The sequence below is a fragment of the Podarcis muralis genome, chromosome 2, assembly GCF_964188315.1.
Source record: "Podarcis muralis chromosome 2, rPodMur119.hap1.1, whole genome shotgun sequence".
In the NCBI taxonomy this organism is placed as follows: Eukaryota; Metazoa; Chordata; class Lepidosauria; order Squamata; family Lacertidae; genus Podarcis; species Podarcis muralis.
The window spans coordinates 48,034,661-48,054,315 of NC_135656.1; the positions used below are offsets into that span (position 1 = coordinate 48,034,661).

The 19,655-nt window shown below is 40.0% G+C and overlaps 1 protein-coding gene across 2 annotated transcripts in view; it reads left to right on the forward strand.

The window, feature by feature from the left end:
• Positions 1-19,655, forward strand: part of WWC1 (WW and C2 domain containing 1) — an 80,661-nt gene that overhangs the window by 20,756 nt on the left and 40,250 nt on the right. The window contains exon 2 of one of the 2 annotated variants that reach the window (XM_028717482.2): positions 15,349-15,458. The exons of the other annotated variant lie outside the window; for it this stretch is intronic. Coding sequence (XP_028573315.2) covers positions 15,349-15,458 — 110 coding nt within the window. The remainder of the gene's footprint in view (positions 1-15,348; positions 15,459-19,655) is intronic. 2 annotated transcript variants of the gene reach the window in all.

The following is a 19,655-nucleotide window of genomic DNA, read 5'->3' on the forward strand; positions in this document are numbered from 1 at the left end:
GAGGGAGGGTGCTTGTGGAAGATGATTTTTGCTGATTCGTTTTCCTCTCCACCACTTTCCACACTGTTGCAAAAGATCATGGAAGGCTTTCATGGGGCACAGGGGACTGCAGAGGAAAGGAGGGATTGGTGGATTATATTCAGCTAAGTCCTACTCAGAGTAGACCCGTTGAAATTAATGCACCTAAGTTAGTCATGCTCACTAGCTTCAATGGGTCTATTCTGAGCAGGACTTGCATTGAATACCACCCATGAAAATTACCTTCCCCATCTCCAGTGAGAACATCCAGTGAGTTTGTATCCAGCTAAGTTGTACTAAGAATATACCCATTAAAATTAATGAGCTGAAGTTAGTCCTGTCCATTAATTTTAGTGTGTCTACTCTATGTAGGACTACGATTGGGTACAACCCCATCGCCTATAGGTTTCTGTTTACCTATGGGTAGCACTGGAATTATGGTGATTTGTTTTCTGTGCTTAATTTCTAAAAATCATAGTTATTTGTGCTCAGTGGCTTACCAGCCCTGCCCTTCCTAATGTCAGTTGTGTAAGGTTGTTGCTGTTCCTTCCCCACAGTAAGAAAAAATCACTTTAATGCTATTTTAGCATATCCAATAACTTCTGGAGATGAGCCCAAATCAAATTAACCCTGTATACCACAAAAGGTTTTAAGCCACAGACGTATTGAATATATTGCAGAAACTATTAACAATGTATGTAAATGACTGGGAAACAGAACTTGAGCCATAAAATCTGTTTTTGGCTTGCATGTGTGCATGCAGGCATACATTTTTCTGTAATCAATAAAAACATTTGGCTCACTAATCTCAGTTCAATAAATTGGGGGCTGCTGGTTTGTGTTTTTTTTTTTTTTTTTAATGCAGTGGGTAATATCTGCTATTCACAGTGTTCTGGTATAAATAGACCAAGCTTCATAGTACTAAATTTTACTGTACCATTTCAAAACCAACAGTGAAGTATTTAAGAGTATCGACCATCTCCTAAATGCCATCTCTGTGGGATCACATGTAAGGTATTCAACAGACATGCAAAAATGTTTTTCTAGTGTTATATTAATAAGGATTATACTTTCATATTAATGACTTGATTTGTAAATATGATACATAGTTTCACCACTTTCACCACTAGGCGAGATTGATAAGATGTAGCGCAGCGTGAGAAAAGGAAAACAATTAACACCAGAGGAGGGGAGACAGGCCCCTAAGACTCATTGCATTGAATTTGACACCCAAGAACAGTTACAGGGAACATTTTGCACCCAGCCTTGAGAGAGAGAAATGTTTTTAATACTCATTTTCCCTTCCACACCAGCTATTAACCAAGTTTTCATTTAAGACTAATGAAAGTTGTAGCACCTAAAAACAAACAATTTCGTTATAAAACAATTTTGCCAATTAGCTCTCACTGAAAGCTTATGATGCTGTTAACAGATTTGTTCATCTTTAAGTGCTAAGAGAGTGTGTTGTGTTTCAGTGCAATAGATTAAAATGGCTACCCCTCTGGAAGTATTTAGTACTAACTAATTGAGAAAACTCACTGGGAGAAAAATAAACTGCTAGAATTAATTTGTGCTGTTTTTCAAGGCATGGTGATTCTCTGCTGGCCTAGTCACAGAAAGCCTTGGGGTTGCTGGGACAGGGGCATAGGAAGCAATAATGGCATGACAACTTTTGAGGGTTGGGTTGAAATGGCCATAACTTTATTGATTACAGATGTAAGAAGGCTTAGACTTAGGCATTGGGTATGTATCCTAGGTCAGCTAACTTGGTTGCTGGCTGATTACTTCCTCAGGGTTAATTAATCCTGGGGTTAAGATCCCCATATGACCCACATCAAATAAGGACAACCCCTCCAGGATGCTAGTTGGGGAGTTCTATGGCCTTTTAGCCCCTGTCTGAGACTTTGGACAAAATCCTTCCTCTTGGACCCCTTCATCAGGGTCCCCTGATACTATGAAGTGGAAGAGAGAGGGTAAGGCTTCTTCCTACCCACCGCCGATTAGTCCGAGGATCCAACCCAATGCCTTTTTCTGCAAACAAGTTATGGCAGTTGCTGCAACATAGGCAAACCCCCCAAACTGGCCTAATTGGCCTGCAGGAAAATTCCTCCCTGGCCTCAAATATGGCAACTGAGTTACTCTACAGCAAGGTCATCCATATGCATTGTCTGCTTACCTTCAAGTGGGGCCAAATTTATACAGTGTTGGAGGGTGGGATGTCTTATGCTGACTGTGCTGCTGTCTTCAAAGCTCTGCCCTGAAGTCTAGCCAGTTTGAATAAAAATTAGCAAAGAATCACATCACTTCCCGTGACCGGCTACAACTGATGATGCCGTCATCCAGCCCTGTGGGAGGTTTGGGGCACCCCCAGATTACCCATGGCTGTTCCAAGCCGCAACTGCTGCCGCCCACAGAAACCGTAAGGCTTTTTGAAAGGCAGTCTCATAGGAGTAGCACATGACAAAGTATTTCTGTTCTAAATAGTTATCAAGCAAAATATAAAATGTTCTTTTAATGTCTTTTTAAAGAGTTCAGCCTTCGATATTGTAGATCCAGGAGAGTGTTGATTTAGAAAATAGGCACTTAATTAACAGCAAGACCCCTTAATAGGCAAGGCATAAGTAATTGCATGTGTTAAGAATGTAAGAAGTACCCTTTTGGGACTGAGCATTTCATCAGCATTATTTGCAAGAAGGCTAGTAACTACCAGAAATTGACCAGTAGGCCCTAATGCAGTGTAATCTGTCTTCTGCTATCTCTTGTTGTTGGCATCCATCTGTCTTGAAAGATAATGGAGTGCCCCTGGGGGCACTGTATGGAGGTACCGGGCAAGATCTCATTCTTGGTCTCACTGATGTGGTCCAAAGGAAAGCAGAGCAATACGTTTGGCTCCAGCTTGACTGCAGAAGTTGCTAGAAGATGATGTATAAGGTATCATCCAACTGTGTTAGAGACTCCACTCCAGATTTGTGTAGGGTTATCTCCTCATCTTTTCTTCTCTGAAGATCTTCTGCAAGGCAGCACAGGTTTAGGACCAGAGTTTTCCTTCTAGATGGGCTACCTTCCCAGGTTAGAATCATAGAATCATAGAGTTGGAAGAGACCACAAGGGCCATCGAGTCCAACCCCCTGCCAAGCAGGAAACACCATCAGAGCACTCCTGACATATGGTTGTCAAGCCTCTGCTTAAAGACCTCCAAAGACGGAGACTCCACCACACTCCTTGGCAGCAAATCCCACTGTCGAACAGCTCTTACTGTCAGGAAGTTCTTCCTAATATTTAGGTGGAATCTTCTTTCTTGTAGTTTGGATCCATTGCTCCGTGTCCGCTTCTCTGGAGCAGCAGAAAACAAACTTTCTCCCTCCTCTATGTGAGGAGACTCATCTGGCCCTTCTTAGGTTGATGAGACTCATCTGGCCCTTCTCTCTACAGCATGTGCAGGAATTGCCTTCTTGACTGTTGAACCCACTATTGCTCTTGTCTGCTCAAATCCACCTCACTGAGACCCATTGACTACTCTCACCTGGTTTAGCCAGCCAGTTCCCAGGGTATGGCTGCTGTCACATGCTGACAGCTTCTAGGAGCCACAGGCAAGAGCTGGGTGCAGGATGGGGACCAAAGGTGGACAAACTACCCCAGAAGGTACCCCACCAGAGATACTACCCTATACACCCCTCTAAAGCTACCTTTGCTTTAGAAAAGAAAGCCCTTTTGGGTTAAAAGTGTCATGGGAAAACCTCTGGTATGGTTGCTAGATAGTTCGGCAGTGTTTGAGATAGCACATTATAAATTTGTTTTGTAACTTGACCTTTGGTTTGAACTTCAAATGGATAATTATAAATGGAGAAATGTGACATGTGTTTGGAATTTCAGAAGAATTAATATTGCATACGTACCAAATTCCATTGTTGGCCAGATAATGTGAGTTCTTGGCTTAGCTCACCTGTTTGATGTCCCCATTGATGGTTGAGAGATTACAGTGAAGCTTGGTATCTATGGATTGTATCCAGTTGTGTACCTCCCTCTGCTCAGAGAACTCTCTGTGAGCAGAAGCGGAAGGGGCTTCCGCTCGGAGGGGATGAAAGCAGAAATCTGCAAAAATTGCCTCCCCCTTACTGAGTGAGGGTTTGCACAATGTTGGATTTTTGGGTGTTAACTTGTAACTGTGGTTTGGGTATAAATTACTCAGTTTGGAGGCGGCACAAAACACTGGGTTTGGGGCACAAAACAAGCACATAACTTTAGTATCAGTTCGGAGGGGATCCAAAATTTGGGGTGAAGCTTTCTTCCCTTCTTAAACCCAGAAAGTAGCAGATTCACCAAATTTGAATTATCACCGACAGACACAGAACCTCTTTTAGCTTATAAATTGTTGTTTACCATTGGAAAACATGGTACAGCTGGGAGTGAGGGGGAGCAGTAAGTTAACTGAAGACGACATTGAAAGCAGCCAGGAGCATGGACAAGAGTTGATATTAATCAGTAGGGCTGGGTGTTATCTGCTTTTCAACATCGTAACATATCACCAGCCAAACCTTGCAATATCCTGATATATTAAGATGTCAGAAGGGAGGAAAGAAGGTGGGGAGAAAGCTAGCAGTTGCCCCCTGCCCTTGGTAGCTGGCTACACAGGTGATCAGCGCCACCGTGCACAGCTTCTGCCGCTTCCCGACAAGACCTGGTGAGCAGTACAGGTGGAGTGCATCAGCCAGCGCGCCATATAGTACCATGCATGCAAGCATGGAGCTTCAGGGCACCACCGGTATCCCTGGTGGCACCAGCTGCAGCTCACCCTGACGATCGCCTCTCGCTGCCATGGAGCACCATGCAATCTGTCAGATTGTTGTAGCTAAGCTAACGTCCCAATATCATTTTGTTGGGTAACTTTGAAGTTTTTGCTGCTTATGGAAGTGATACAGGAACATGGTAGCCATCGGTTTGGTGTAAAATATCTGCATTTTTGTTCATGATCCAAGCTTACTTTTATGTATTAAAGATTAATTTGCTCATCTAAGTTGTTTTTTGCACTAAACTTGGCAGGCATTTGTGGTGCCATAGATGCACTGATCTGGAAAAACAGCTTTTAAGCATACTCCACTTGGCACTTTATTAAAGGTGCTTAACTCCTTACAGGGAAAATGGGTACACAAAGGTATGGTACAGAATTGGATGAACATTCCAGCTTGCATTCATAGTTTTCTTGTGGTGTATGAAGCAGGCTGAAGTCACAACATGCATTCAATGTGACTGAAATGGTTTTATAGCACATAAACATAGTATTAGTGCTTCCTTTGCAGCAATGAAAACTGGCTGCTTTGATAAGGCCTTTGATATGGGAGATACAAGTTCTTCCCCTTCTTTGAGCAAAAAACCTCTTGCATGGCCTCAGTGAGGAGACTAGAAGCTTTCAATTTTCTTAGCAACGCACTATGTTTACTGTATTTTTCGCCCCATAGGGCGCACCGGCCCATAGGGTGCACCTAGATTTTTTGGGGGGGAAATAAAGAAAAAAACATTCCCCCCCCAGGCACGGGGCTGGGGCGGGGGAAGCCCAAGCTTCCCCCGACCCCAGCCCCCAGAACAGGCTGCTGTCCGCAAGCCTAAGGAGCCCGGCGGGCTCTCAAGGCTTGCAGATAGCTTCCTGAAGCCTGCATTCGCCCCATAGGACGCACACACATTTCCTCTTCATTTTTGAAGGGGGAAAAGTGTGTCCTATAGGGCGAAAAATACGGTACTTTTTTACAGCTGAACCTGGCAAACTGTGGTTAGCCTTTAATTAGAATTTGGAGCAACAAGTCCACTTCAAACTTGGTATACAACCCTGGGTTGTTTTCCTAAACTATAGGAATCACTACTGTGATTAATGCTAATCACAGTTCTTTGTTTGGACAAAATTAGTCACTGTAGTTAGTTGAAAGCTTCTGATCCCTTCCTTGTACCCATAGTATTGGAGGGAGGTGTTTGTGAACCCAACACTCACCCAGGCTCACTTCTGTAGAGCAGCCAAGGTGGATAAAAATAAATGATTTTTAAAAAATAATAATCAGATTAAAAAAAAAATTAAACTGGAGTTTTAAAATAAAATGCTTTTGGAGGAAAAGATAGTATTCTATTTAAGTTACATTATACAGTGGTACCTCGGGTTAAGTACTTAATTCGTACCGGAGGTCCGCTCTTAACCTGAAACTGTTCTTAACCTGAAGCACCACTTTAGCTAATGGGGCTTCCTGCTGCCGCTGCACTGCCAGAGACCAATTTCTGTTCTTATCCTGAAGCAAAGTTCTTAACCTGAAGCACTATTTCTGGGTTAGCAGAGTCTGTAACCTGAAGCGTATGTAACCTGAAGCATATGTAACCCGAGGTACCACTGTAGTCCAAAGGCTATTCATCAGGAAATAAGGATTTGTTTTAAGCTTTTCATGTGTGCTAAAACTAAGTCTGGTGGTGTTGTTTTTTAAAAAAATCATTTAACCACATCAGTTAACAAACATGGATACATATGCTATAATGTATATTGTTTTAGTTAAATAAATTGTTTAAATTGTTACTAAGGAAATTATTATTTTTCTCCTTCCAATAAAGTACAGCAGAAAAATTGTCCAAAAATAAACAATAATTTACCTGTCTTTGTATTTCTAATAGTATAACCAAATCAGTAATTTTTGATATAACTGTAAAAACTACTCTGAAAATTTATTATTCCAAAAATGAAATCTTCATCTGGTTGTAAATAATTTTTTCTTTAAAAAAAATGATTTACATCAAGTCTTACTGACTAGTGATTTAAATCACGCCTTACTGACTAGTGATTTAACTCGTGATTTAAATCAAATCTACCCTGAGAGCAACGCTATGATTTAGTGTTATGTCTGACCCCAGACATTTTATTGTGGGTAGGTTGAGCTTGGGATGCAAGAATCCCTAAGCATGGGAGCTGCCACTGACTTCAGTGAGTAAGCTTCCCCTCTTGTGTGAGCAGATATTTGTGCAGATGGCAGCCATTTAATAACATTGGCTTTTAATCTGGATTCTTCACTGGAGTGGAGTGTACTTGCCTTAAGGACCTGGTCTGTTGTCTTAGGATATACGGCATATTGGTATATAAACTTTCTAGGTTCAGCAGCTATGTTTTAATTATTTCTCACTGTGTTTGTAACAAGGAAACAAGTAAAAAAAAATTCTTTTAAGTGCCTACTATTATAAATAAAAGAGTAGGAATTGGAGAGTATGAATTCTTATTTGTGTCCTTGCATTATGTGATTACGTGTTACAATAAGACATTATGATTGAATCTGTACAGATATATTCAGCTGTAAATAGTTCTATAAGCTGTTCCCTATAGGCTATTGCCATAGTGCTATATGCTGCCGTAATGATTCTGTGTTTAAACCAAGGATATTTCACAATCCATTGTATTAAGAGCATGTCTGTGCAAGTCTTACTCATAATTTCCCATCCACCCCACTATAATAATGAAATTATGCACATTTAGCTGTAGATACCCTGTGGGTGAAGGAGATGTGAACATTCAAGCAGTACTTTATATATCTTGAGAAAGGCTTCATACCTGCTTCAAGCTTCCCTTTAGCTGTCTTTGAAATAGGCCCCATAGAGGCAGCGGAACATTTTTGGTTTGGCTATGGAATAATCTGCCATTGTTCGATATGGTAGATAACTATGAAGGTGAACACTAAGACTGAAATAATGGCTTGCAGGCCCACTGAACTAATTTTTGTTGTTGTGAGGTGTAGCCTCCTTTTGCGGAGCAAATTTGTATTTGCATCAATTTCATTCTTTCAGTCTCCCTTAAATTTACTGTAGTCCACAGACTGCTTAATTGTGTACTAACAATATGAAACTTACCGGGTGGACAGAGAAAATGTATATTTGGCTCCATTGATGCCAGAGAAGTTAGTCCACCAACAATGAACCTTAAAAACCTGTCTCATTAATCCATAGCTGGACAGAAGGCTTCTCAGATTTCACAAACACCAGCATACTGGAAACAGCAATGCCTATACAGTGGTACCTCGGGTTAAGAACTTAATTCGTTCCGGAGGGCCGTTCTTAACCTGAAACTGTTCTTAACCTGAAGCACCACTTTAGCTAATGGGGTCTCCTGCTGCTGCTGCTCTGAGATTTCTGTTCTCATCCTGAAGCAAAGTTCTTAACCCGAAGTACTAATTCTGGGTTAGCGGAGTCTGTAACCTGAAACGTATGTAACCTGAAGTGTATGTAACCCGAGGTACCACTGTATACCTTGTCAGTGACAGTGCATAATCATGCATTCTGCATGGCAATGAAGTTGGCAAGAAGGCCCACTTCTCCGTCTCCACTGCATCCAGTAGAGCTTTTCTGTATTGTCCAGGGTCTGCTAACATCTACTCCAGACAAAAACATGTTAGACTCTTCAGAAGCCTGTTGTGGCTTGTTTGCCAAGATACTTTGAGGATAATGTTGTTCTGCTCCATAGCAATCCTAATGTCACATCCATATTTACTGCATTCTCTCTCTCTCTCTTTGTGTGTGTTTGTGTGTTCATGTTCATGTGTTCATTCTGTTCCTCTATGGTACAAGCAGAAATGCCCACCTCCCTCCTTCGTGTTTTTATAGTTTTGTATGTTAATAGAAAACAAAACATGAACCCCATTTGAACTGCCTATTAAAGATGTTATTTTAATACGGTTTACCTCTTAACGAGTGGATGAATGAGAGTAGGCTTGCCCATTGTGTCAGACCCAGGAGTAGCTCATTGCTGAGCAAGAATCTGAACACAATTCTTCTAAGATGCAAACTTAATCTGCTGGACTACAGTACACATCTCAGTACACCTCTCATTCTCTCTGTAAGATCTTCCAGACCATGGGTCAGTTGTTGGCAGATAAAACTGCAGAAATGGCCTCAATTGTACTGCTCATTATTTGTCAATAATTTGTACTATTGGTACCTACTCCTTCTCCCTGGGAGAGTTTTAAGAAGGACTTCATAATTTCATATTGTCATAATTATCAATTAATGTAGACTACTTCACATCAGGAAATACATTTGTTACTTGACCAGTCAAATAACAGTTGTGTATTTAACGGGGCTAAGTATATCTATTCAGAAGATCCATTATTTAGCTATATCTGTAACAAAGAAGCTAGACCTGTACTATTTGCAAAAAAAAATTTCATCTTACTAATGAAAATTCAGCGGTATTCTAAATGATTGTAATCTGTTGTTGGTTTTTGTTTATAACTAACTTTGCTCTAAGCAGCATACAAATTAAATGTAAAAAAACCCTAAACAAGTTCCTGTCATTGTTTTACATTGTAACTTGTGGATTTGCAAGCCAATACTCTGAGATAGATGTTTTTGACAAAACAGGAATCTACAGGGCTGTAATTCTGTGCACATCAATTATTTATACACATTTTTATGTAATTTAACAGGAGGCTAAATCATGGTTTAGCATTACTTCTGAATGTGGACATTTTTGTCTTTAGTCTAACAGAACTGTTGTAGGGATAGAAGGTATTTCTTTCTTTGGTGGATTTTTTTTTTAGTAGATGTCTAGCCTGCACACACATACTAGGATGTATATGCCACTAGATTGGAGTCTTGTTTCTAAGAGTACATGTGTATAGCTGGGCTGTTACCTTAGCTTTGCATTCTAGTTTTCCATATTCCATATTCTTCAAGTTTTCCATTATCCTGATTTTGTCAGAGTGTTCAAGAGAAACATCTTTCTTCATCGGAAGCTATCTCTGTTGGGCCTTTAAAAATGTGTACTGACCCAATTTTTTGTTTCTCCAGAGAAGGAGATAGGTTCCAGCTGGAAGCACTCCAATGTCTTTTCTAAAGTCAGAAAGCATGCTTCTTGTTCGGAAACTCTCTCTGGAGCCTAAAAATATGTAAACAAAAGAAACATTTTGTTGCATTGGAGAAGAATTTGGGGGCCCTTTTCTCTATTGTTTACTATTTTAGAACTGTGAGTAAACTTGAAACTATGTAGAGAATCATCTTCTGTGCACTACTAGCTAGTTCACACATGTGTGTTAATCATTCAGTGACTGTAGCATTAAATCATTATTTCTGTGTATGCATCCTTTATTGCTGATCAAGCACCACAGATGCAGTTTTTGTTTTGCCTAAAACAGAGCTTTTCAGTAGTTCACATATCCCTTCTAGGTAATTAGGAATAAAATTATGTATAAAACATGTGTGAGGCAGCCCTTACTGACTTCATTTGCCACAACCTGCCAGCCAGAAAATGAAACCCTTATGTTTATTAGAAAAGTACCTTTACTGCTCACACCCCCCCCCCCGCGCTGAATTGTGTTCTTCAGGATCAGCGCAACTCAGTTGAAGCCTTATATGGTGTGTTCTCTCACTAAGGTATTTGGGGAAGGTCCACGACTCAGTGATGGAGCATTGGCTCTGCAATTAGTCCCAGGTTTAAACCTCAGCATCTCCACATAGGACTGGAAAAGTCTCCTGCCTGAAAGTACTCTTGAAGCCCACTTAGCATTAAAAGTTGGACTCCCCTGGAATAGGCAGCCCTTTTATTGGGAGGTTTTTAATGCTTGGTGTTTTATGTTTTTAGATATGCTGTAAGCCACTCAGAGTGGCTGGGGAAACCCAGGCAGATCGGCTGGGTATTATTATTATTAACAACCAGTCATTGGGAATCTGCTAGTCTCTTGCTAGTTTGCCAGTAATTTCCATATTATATAAGTGATGCTCCACTTTATTGCTTTAATAATTTGGTCAAAGTTTGTGGAACAAATATGGATTAGAACTGGACATAGAAAAGCCTAAATCCTTCTCACCTCTCTAACAGTAATTCAGAAATATTTGTGCGTCAGCTAAAAAGAGAAAATAACTTGTTTTGCTACATTATTGCTAATAATGTCAGTGCAACCTATTATAGAAGACACCAGTGATCTATGATGAAACTGGTTAAGATAAACTTTTTGCAAAGAAATAATAAGGGTTTTTATTTAAACTGAAAAGTACAATGGCTAGCCTTTTCTGTATTATTAATGGCACTGCAAGCTTTAATCAGTTTAGACGGCAATCTATTAAAGATTTAGTTGATTAATTGGTTTTCAGCTACTTAATTGGAGAGCATGCTGTTTGTTTTTGGTTCTATTTTTGTTGTGATTGCTACTGAGGTGGCAGATTAAAGATGGTGTGAGTTGCGTAAACGAAAGCATCCTTCCTTCAGTATATAACAAAAGACTATAGAGGTTTTGGTTGTGCAGATTTATTTATTGAAATGTGATGATGATGATGGTGATGATTAATAATAATAATAATAATAATAATAATAATAATAATAATAATAATTTATTTGTACCTTGCCCATCTGGGCAGCTTCCAACAAAAGATTAAAAATACATTAAAATGTCAGACATTAAAGGTTGAATAAATTTAAATTCCATTTCATGCTAGTTGATTGATAGACACAATCCTCAGCAATTTTTAAGTTCTGTCAAATAGTAAAGTTATGTTTTTTGTTTGACCAGTTTTTTCCTTTGGTGCAAGCTTTTGTATCCAATAAGCTATTCTTCAGGTGTGGTAGTTAACAGAAAATTAAAATAAACTACTTACCCATCTTTGCTGAAAGTTGCTTCTTCTCACAGTTGAATACAAGAATTCTAGATGTGATGCAAGGTGTTAGTGTGTATATCTGTGTATGACCTGTGTCCAACAAAAAAAGGAATGGATGGATTTAGTAGGCCGCTCATGTGCATGTGCAGGTGTACCAAACTTTTGAATCTTAAAATATTTATAGAGATAAGTATGGAGATATGCAAGGTAAATCTGGTAAAATGTTCACAGGAAAGCCATTGTTAGTCAAACTTGAATAAAGCATACAAAACAAAAGATTTTTTAACATGTGTACAGATGTAGAAAAAGGGAAGGAAGCATTTCAGAGATGTTTTGTTCCCTGTTACAAGAGAGCTTACAGATAAATGTGAATGTGTTGGAGAATTTAGGGGATTTCTAAGGATATGAATTTGCATGCGGTATGCAAATAAAGCTCAAAGAATTCTGTAGGTTTTTTTTGTTTTGTGCTTACAAATGAATACATACTGTGATTAAAGTAATCATGACTGATGGTGTGGAAAGAGCCACACCTTAAAAATTCATTTTCAATATCATGTTTCTTATTTCAATAAAAATTAGAATTAGGATAGGTTTGGTGATGGGAAATCGTTCTTGACAAATCTCATTTAATTTCATATTGATAACTTTTAAATAAAACCTCTTTTGATACACATGATCACCAAATGCATTAAAAAAAAAAGTACAGAAAGGTTTTCATTTTGTAAACCAGCAGCTCTATATTGGTGTAGTAGGCAAAGGGTACCAATAAATCAGCAACATGTCCATCCCTTTGAAGATGAAATGCATTTTGCTTGCATTCATTCATTTCAGCATCAGCAATGACAAGCTTACTGTTTCTCCTGTGTTAACAAAAATTGTTAGCTGTAGCTTTTGCTGTGGTAGGGGCAGGTTTGTTTGCACCCCCTTATGACACCCCACCACCTGCTAATCATGGGTGATCTAGTTGAGATTCCTACATTGCAGGGGATTGTACTAGATGACCCTTCCGGGCCCTTCCATCTCTACAATTCTGTGACACTGACATGGCTCCCTAGGGAAGTTGGTAAGGTAGTCCTTTCATTTGGACCTGTAACATTTCAAGACCTAGACTGAAGGCAAGTGGGAGGTCCTCCCAACAAACTGAGCAATGTGAAAAGTGGCACAGAGGCTCAGACGGGAAGAGGAATCGGCAAAAGTAAGCTGTCCCCTTGAACCAACAGAGTAGTCCCTCTGGGGAATCAAAAGCCCTTCTGCAGATGGAAGGAGCCCTTCTCTTTGTGGATGAAGAAGTTTGGCTTCTACCGATGGTTTGTGCAATGTGCTCAGAGAATGTACAAAATTCAGCCATAGGCTTGTGGAATTCTAGAGTTGCAAGGGACTATGAGAGTCATCTAGTTCAACCCTCTGCAATACAGGAATCTTTTTGCCCAATGTGGGGCTCAAACCCATGACCCTGAGATTAAGAGTCTCATGTTCTGCCAACTAAGCTATGCACATATGTGCAAATGCCCCAAGGCCTGCCGGAGACATGTGTACAATTCCATCTTCATAGACAAATGATGTGCACATTCTCCTTAAGGCATGCTGAATGTGTTAGCATGGCTCGTTGTTATGCACATCTTAATCAAGTAGCCTGGAGTAATGCACCTCAGGCACAGGGCCTAATGCAGCCCTCCAGACCTCTTTATCCAGTGCTTCAGACTCTCCCCAGGAAATACGCCCCAACAGGCCTGTTCTCATTCTCCTCAAGTGTTTTTACCTGGCTGGAATATGTCATTGAACTGGGATAATGTATCCTGCTTGCCTGGGTGCAGGTACTGGGAGGGGAGGGAAGCGGCTTTAGAAGAGCCCCATGAATGAGGCAAGGACTCGCACTTGTGCAACAAGGCTTCCTCCCTTCCACTCTGTTCCCCATGGAATTGGACCACAGTTCCCACTTCTCTCAACTCCAAAATAGACCCTGTCTTAATTGTATTCCTTTGCTAGATTTCAAAGAGTTGTGGGGGAAACCATTATTTTCAGATATCATATTTTATTGCCTTCCATAATCTAGCTCCCTCCATACCCAATTGAAACTGTTGCTTCCCTTGATAGTAAGAGAAGCCATATAATAATCTGTTTTCCTTGCTGTTTCTTCAGCCATCCACCAGCCACAGACTTAAACCTGACATGCTTCCTTCTACCCAGCAGTAACTGATTTGCTTCTTGGATTTGCCAACATCTACTAAAGCACTTGTTAGCACAGACAGCATGCCTATTTTCCCTCTACCCGTGTTTCTCTTTAGTTATTTCTCCAATACTGTATGAGAAAAGAAAGAGGGCAAAAGGGTTCATTTTAAAGTGGCGTTTTAAAATATTAAAAAACTACCAGCTTAATTATTCATTTCCTTCAGGCTTAAACAAGAGAACAAGGAGGCTTCTCTCCACTGCCTAGGGTTAATTCACATGCATGCTTGCCATAAATCAAATTGCACAAGTTGGCCCAGAGTGGCAGAGCCCTGCTCTACCTCTAGGCTCTGAGATTAGTGCTATTTAAACAGGCATTTCTGGAAGCTGGGACAATCTTGGAGGACAATCTTCAATAAGAATGAATACTGTGTCTAGTTCTTGGCACCACAGTTTAAGAAGGATTGACAAGTTCTTCCTGACATTTACCGTAGTTGGAATCTCCTTTCTTGTAACATGAAGCCATTGGTTTGGGTCCTACCCTCTAGAGATTCTTGGGTAGAAGTCATGGGCTTTAAATGTGCGCTGGATGTGCTTTAAATGTCCCATGTGGCTCTAAAACTTTGATACTTGGTCATAAACTCTCTGAGAGAACTCAAAGGCATTTTAGTGTAATCTTAGGTCCTCATTATGAATCAGCAGGATTTGTGACAGGAGTATAAGGTGCCACTGTGGAGCTATTAAAGCAGTTTGTAATTGGTGTTATCTAGTAGAATTTTAGCAGTCCTTGGACGTTCAGTGAAATCTATAGGATTTAAAAGTAACTTGGCTGGATTTTTTCATAAATGTTCTTGGTCATAAATGTTGTTGGGTGCTCCTAGTTTAATTGCAGAACTAAGCTAAAAAGTGGAGGCTTGACAATTATACAATTAGTTTAGTTTTCAGAAAAGTGAATTAGTCTGAGTCTTTACAGATCGAAAAATCTCACATGTACGTGAATAATTGAAGAAAGGTGATTTGATTGAGATACCCAATGTTTAGGTTTGTACTTTGCAGTGGTCTAAAACTTTAAGAACATAATTTAGTTTGTCAATTACAATTCTGGATGTAATACCATACACAGGAATGAAAAAAGTCACGTGACACAGTTAATATTCCTCATCTCCTTGTCCTGCATTGCACAGTGTTAATAATTCACACACCATAAATCAAACATAACTTGCTCCTACATGCCTACATATTTTTGAAATAAGACTCCCCCACAGGCAAGCTTGTTCAGTTGTGGGGGCAGAATTTGTTTATAGGAGTTCTCCACGTTCTCTTTCTGAACGAGTACTTCCTGAGCCAGAGCTAGGTCTAGGAACCTTTTTCTAGGAAGAATATTGAAATCAACTTTCTGTCTTGAGTAAGTGGGGAAAGTGAATGAATTTGTAGGTGTGTTGCTAAAAATTAAACCTTTGATGTGCAGAAACCTACCACTCTTCCCTTAATACATTTTAATGAAAGTCTGCCCTACTTTTGGGACAATTTGGTGTGATCTAAATACTGACATGATTTCCGTTTCAGGTATACTAAACCACTAACCTTTGCTGACTGCATAAGTGATGAATTACCATTGGGATGGGAAGAAGCATATGACCCCCAGGTTGGAGTCTATTATATCGACCACAACACCCGTAAGTGTTAAATGATTCTGTATGTAATAATAATTCACACATATTATATCCATCTAATAAAGTCCATCTGGGCATGTCATGTTGAGATACATCCGCACCTTGAATTTGCATGATATCCCTAACTCTACCATACACTGATCTCCTGCTTCCAAATGCCTGGCTGGTCTGATTCTTATTTAGCTAAAGCACGTAACTTTTTGTTGACGAATCAAAGCATATATGTAGTAATAAAAACAGAATTGCTATGCTTGTTCATATTCTGTCCTTGTACATTCCTGATGCTCATTGTGATTGATACAAGGAACATGAATCCTCTCTTGCAGGTATATGGCAGAGGGTTTTTCATTATTACTAATGAGAATTAGAGAAGAAACTACTTTCAAGTATTGCATATTATAAACATCCCACCTGATCCATTTCTTTCATTGTTTCATTTTTCCTTTTGATTTGGAATTCTGAGGATACGCGTGTTTCTTGAGTATAGGCATAATTTTATTGACATCCCCCCCAAAAAAACATTCAATTTTTTCCTCAGAGTTTGCTGATATATTTAAACATATTGTGTGTGTCAGAATACACATAGGTTAAGTTGTTATTGGCTTGCATATAGAGTTGTTCCTTCTGTTCATAGAGAGGTCTTTGATCCTGTGGCACCTGGTGCTGGTGGGGGCAGGAAGTGATTTTTGCCACTCCTCCTACATCCTTCCATGCCACCTCCTACACTAGTTTGGATGATCACCCAAACCCTCCAGAGCACATTGGGGAGGGGCTAACTAAAGGGGGTGGCAAGGGATCAAGCCAGAGCATCCCATGAGTGGAACTCTGCTCACAGGATCTTTGGATTGAAGACATTCTCTTTATTCATACAATTTCTTATTTATTTATGACATTTGTATGATTACTGTACCTCATAACATAATTGCTATAGAGAAACTTTTCTTGTTGCAAACTTCTTGGGTGTTAGTGCTTAGTGCAGTAGTGTTGAGCAAGGTGTAAATGATTTAAGACTGTTAATGAAATGTAAACTCATCATACATAGTGCACGGTAGGGTCAGTGAATGTTACCTGGCAGCTGAACTAGATGGAAAGCCCTAATACTGATTGGAAGTATCTACTTTGGAAAGTTGTTTGCTATGTATGTGGGCGCCTCTTAAGATATCATAATCAAATTTTGCATGATGGTTCCTGAGATCAGAGATTAGGGTTTTGTCTATGTTTCGATACAGTTGGGCGCCATTTTGAATCAAGATGGTGGACTGAACCTTTTAAAAGTGCATTGATTTTAACCACAGATTTATAAACTGCAATGACATTTTTTTGCTTGTTAGAATTCCCGAGCAGCACTAGATCCAAATGCATATAACAATACCTTGTTACCAGGGGCATAAAGTAGGGCAGGGAAGTGCTGCCAGGGTGATTGCCCCCTGGTGCATTTTTCTGGGGGGCACACCGCCCTCCCCAGAGCCAGTGTGGTGTAGTGGTTAAGAGTGGTAGACTCGTAATCTGAGGAACCGGGTTCGTGTCTCTGCTCCTCCACATGCAGCTGCTGGGTGACCTTGGGCTAGTCACACTTCTTTGAAGTCTCTCAGCCTCACTCACCTCACAGAGTGTTTGTTGTGGGGGAGGAAGGGAAAGGAGAATGTTAGCCGCTTTGAGACTCCTTCGGGTAGTGATAAAGCGGGATATCAAATCCAAACTCCGGGATATCAAATCCCCAAGCCTGTCGTGCACCGCTTTGCAAGTTTGGGATCTGATCAAAGCAGTTTGGGGCTGGAGTCACTCTGTTGGCAGTGAGGGATGGACTGGTATACGGTGGGCTCCATTCGCCCTCCATTACCTGCCCCTTCTGGTGTACGTGCGTGCACCCTGGGTGCAATGAAAACATGCTATGCTGCTATGTTTGTTACTACCAATAACATGCATGCATGTACTTACTAGTATTATTATTTTATTTATATCTTGTTCCAGGATGCAACGATAAATTCAAAGATAAACCAATAATATAAATAAAACAGAAATAAATTATAGAATCAGAGGGTCTAAATGGAGACTTCAGTAGACACTATCCTTGTCTGATGAATAAAGATCCATGTTTTGGTTTATTATTTGTAACATCCCAGCTCTCCCCACTGGTCCTTGTGAAAAGTTGGTGCACACCCTCCTGAGTGGCTTCTGCAGCATCAGATGCTTTATTGATTAACTATCCCACTAATTTCAGTTTCCTTTGATGGTCTCCACATAATAGCTTTTGACTGTTTCAGCTGATTGGACAGCCATCCTTTACATAAATGGGCCAACATGAAAACTCATATTGCACCTATCTAGGGGCTGAAAAAATGCTCTGTTTCATTCTGGAGTACATCTCAACAGGTGCCTTGTCATTGCTCAGTTAGATACCTGCTGCAGTAGAGTGGCTTAGATTCTGAACTATGAACCATAAATCCCTGGTTCAAGTCTTGTTTCAGCTGTGAAAAGGTGGCCTTAGAAAAGCTACTTTTTGTTTAACCTCAGTTCTGTATCTGTAGTATATGGTGTTTGAAGCACTTTAGACTGGTCGAAAGCTCAGTTCTTTAGCTGTCTACTCAAAGCAAGTCCCACTGAGTTCAGTCGATGTTAAGTCTCAGTTAAATGGCCATACGATTACAGTCAAAACCACTGTGAAAATGCTAGCTGCTGCTAGTTAAATATAAATCTGTAAGGCTTAGACAGAAAAATTAAACAGTTGGAAAACCAGAATCAGATTTCAATTGAAAGAAAAAAAAGTTAGTGTTGCCCCATCCCAAAATGTGTCTGTAATCCGTTTTGCTGCTAAGATCTACTTTATGTCATGTTATGGAAGTAATAGATTGAAATTTTATTAGTGATACATTGAAATTTTTGAAGTTTTAAATTTAGTTAAGTGAACATAATACGTGCATATTATAAATAGGAAGCCTGGTTTTAAAAATGTTTTTCTGGCACAGATTCCTTTCATTTTGTTAGACAGACCTTTCACTGGCAGAAAATTGTGGTTTATGTGGTGCTATCTAAAGCAAAGATAATAAAATGGAACTAAGAACCTAGAATATTCGCCTCCTGACTACATTATTAATGAACATTCTCACGAAGTATTTTCCCCAGGGCTTCATTTTGAGGATATGGGAAGAAGCAAAAATTACTATCTCTTGGCATTTGTTTCTGACGCAAGCAACTGGGTTGTTCTTCAGACTCAAAATAATCTGAGCTTTCTTAAATACTGCACATATTTGGCATTTTGGTTTAAAAGACTTGTGAGTGCCCCAGTGGCCCATTCTTCTAAAGCTGCTGGACTGAATAAAAGCCAGTGCCTGAGTACTTGCCGAAGATGATAATTTATTCGTTTTTTGAAGTTTAAGGAATACTATAAGCTGTTGTTTTTTCGGATGGAACTGACAGCTCTTTTTTTTTTTTTTTTTTTTTTTGCTGCTGCTCCTCCTCCTCCACTGCTCTTTATGGAGGGGTGTGCTCCCCTCACCCCCTCTTTCAAAAGAAAGGAAGGCTCAGTGGCTTCCTCTGGCTAAGAGAGAGCTTTGGAGAATGACTGTCTCCCATGAAAGGAAACTCCTCCTTCCTCCTTTATCCTCTGCAGCACCCACAGCAACGAGTAAACATTGGGCTGCCTGACATGTTTTTTCTGCTTATTGCCTGGTGTGGTATGGGCTAGCTGTATCCTCCATCCACTTCTTTGAAGTTTTGGGGTTAACGTTTAGTGGTTTCAGGCTGAGAGCTACCACACCCACACCCACCCCACCTACTCCTATTTGGTTTTTTGGCTGCTTCTGCGGTCTTTACCGTGACTGTTTCCGTTACAGGGGTTGTCTCTTCAGTTAGGAGCATTTTATTTTTCTTTCAGGCAATATATACTCTCTGGTCTCTGGGAAGAGGTTTTCTTTTTTGCTCTTCTCCTCACCAAACTACATAATTACATTGTGAAATTTTCATTTGTTATTTTAGCAGGTAGTTATCAGCCTGAGTATTTGAGTTCATTTTGAGTTTACACTTGCTGAGTTTGCAATTATTTTTTACACTTGCTTATTTTGAAATTAGTTTTTATCCTATATTTTGTTGCCCAGTTTTCTCTTTGCCTCAGTCCCTTCTTACTACACTTGGAAAATTTGACAGCAAATGGTGGAATCTTATGGCTTTTTCCTCTGCAACCCCCTCCAAAAAACATCAAGA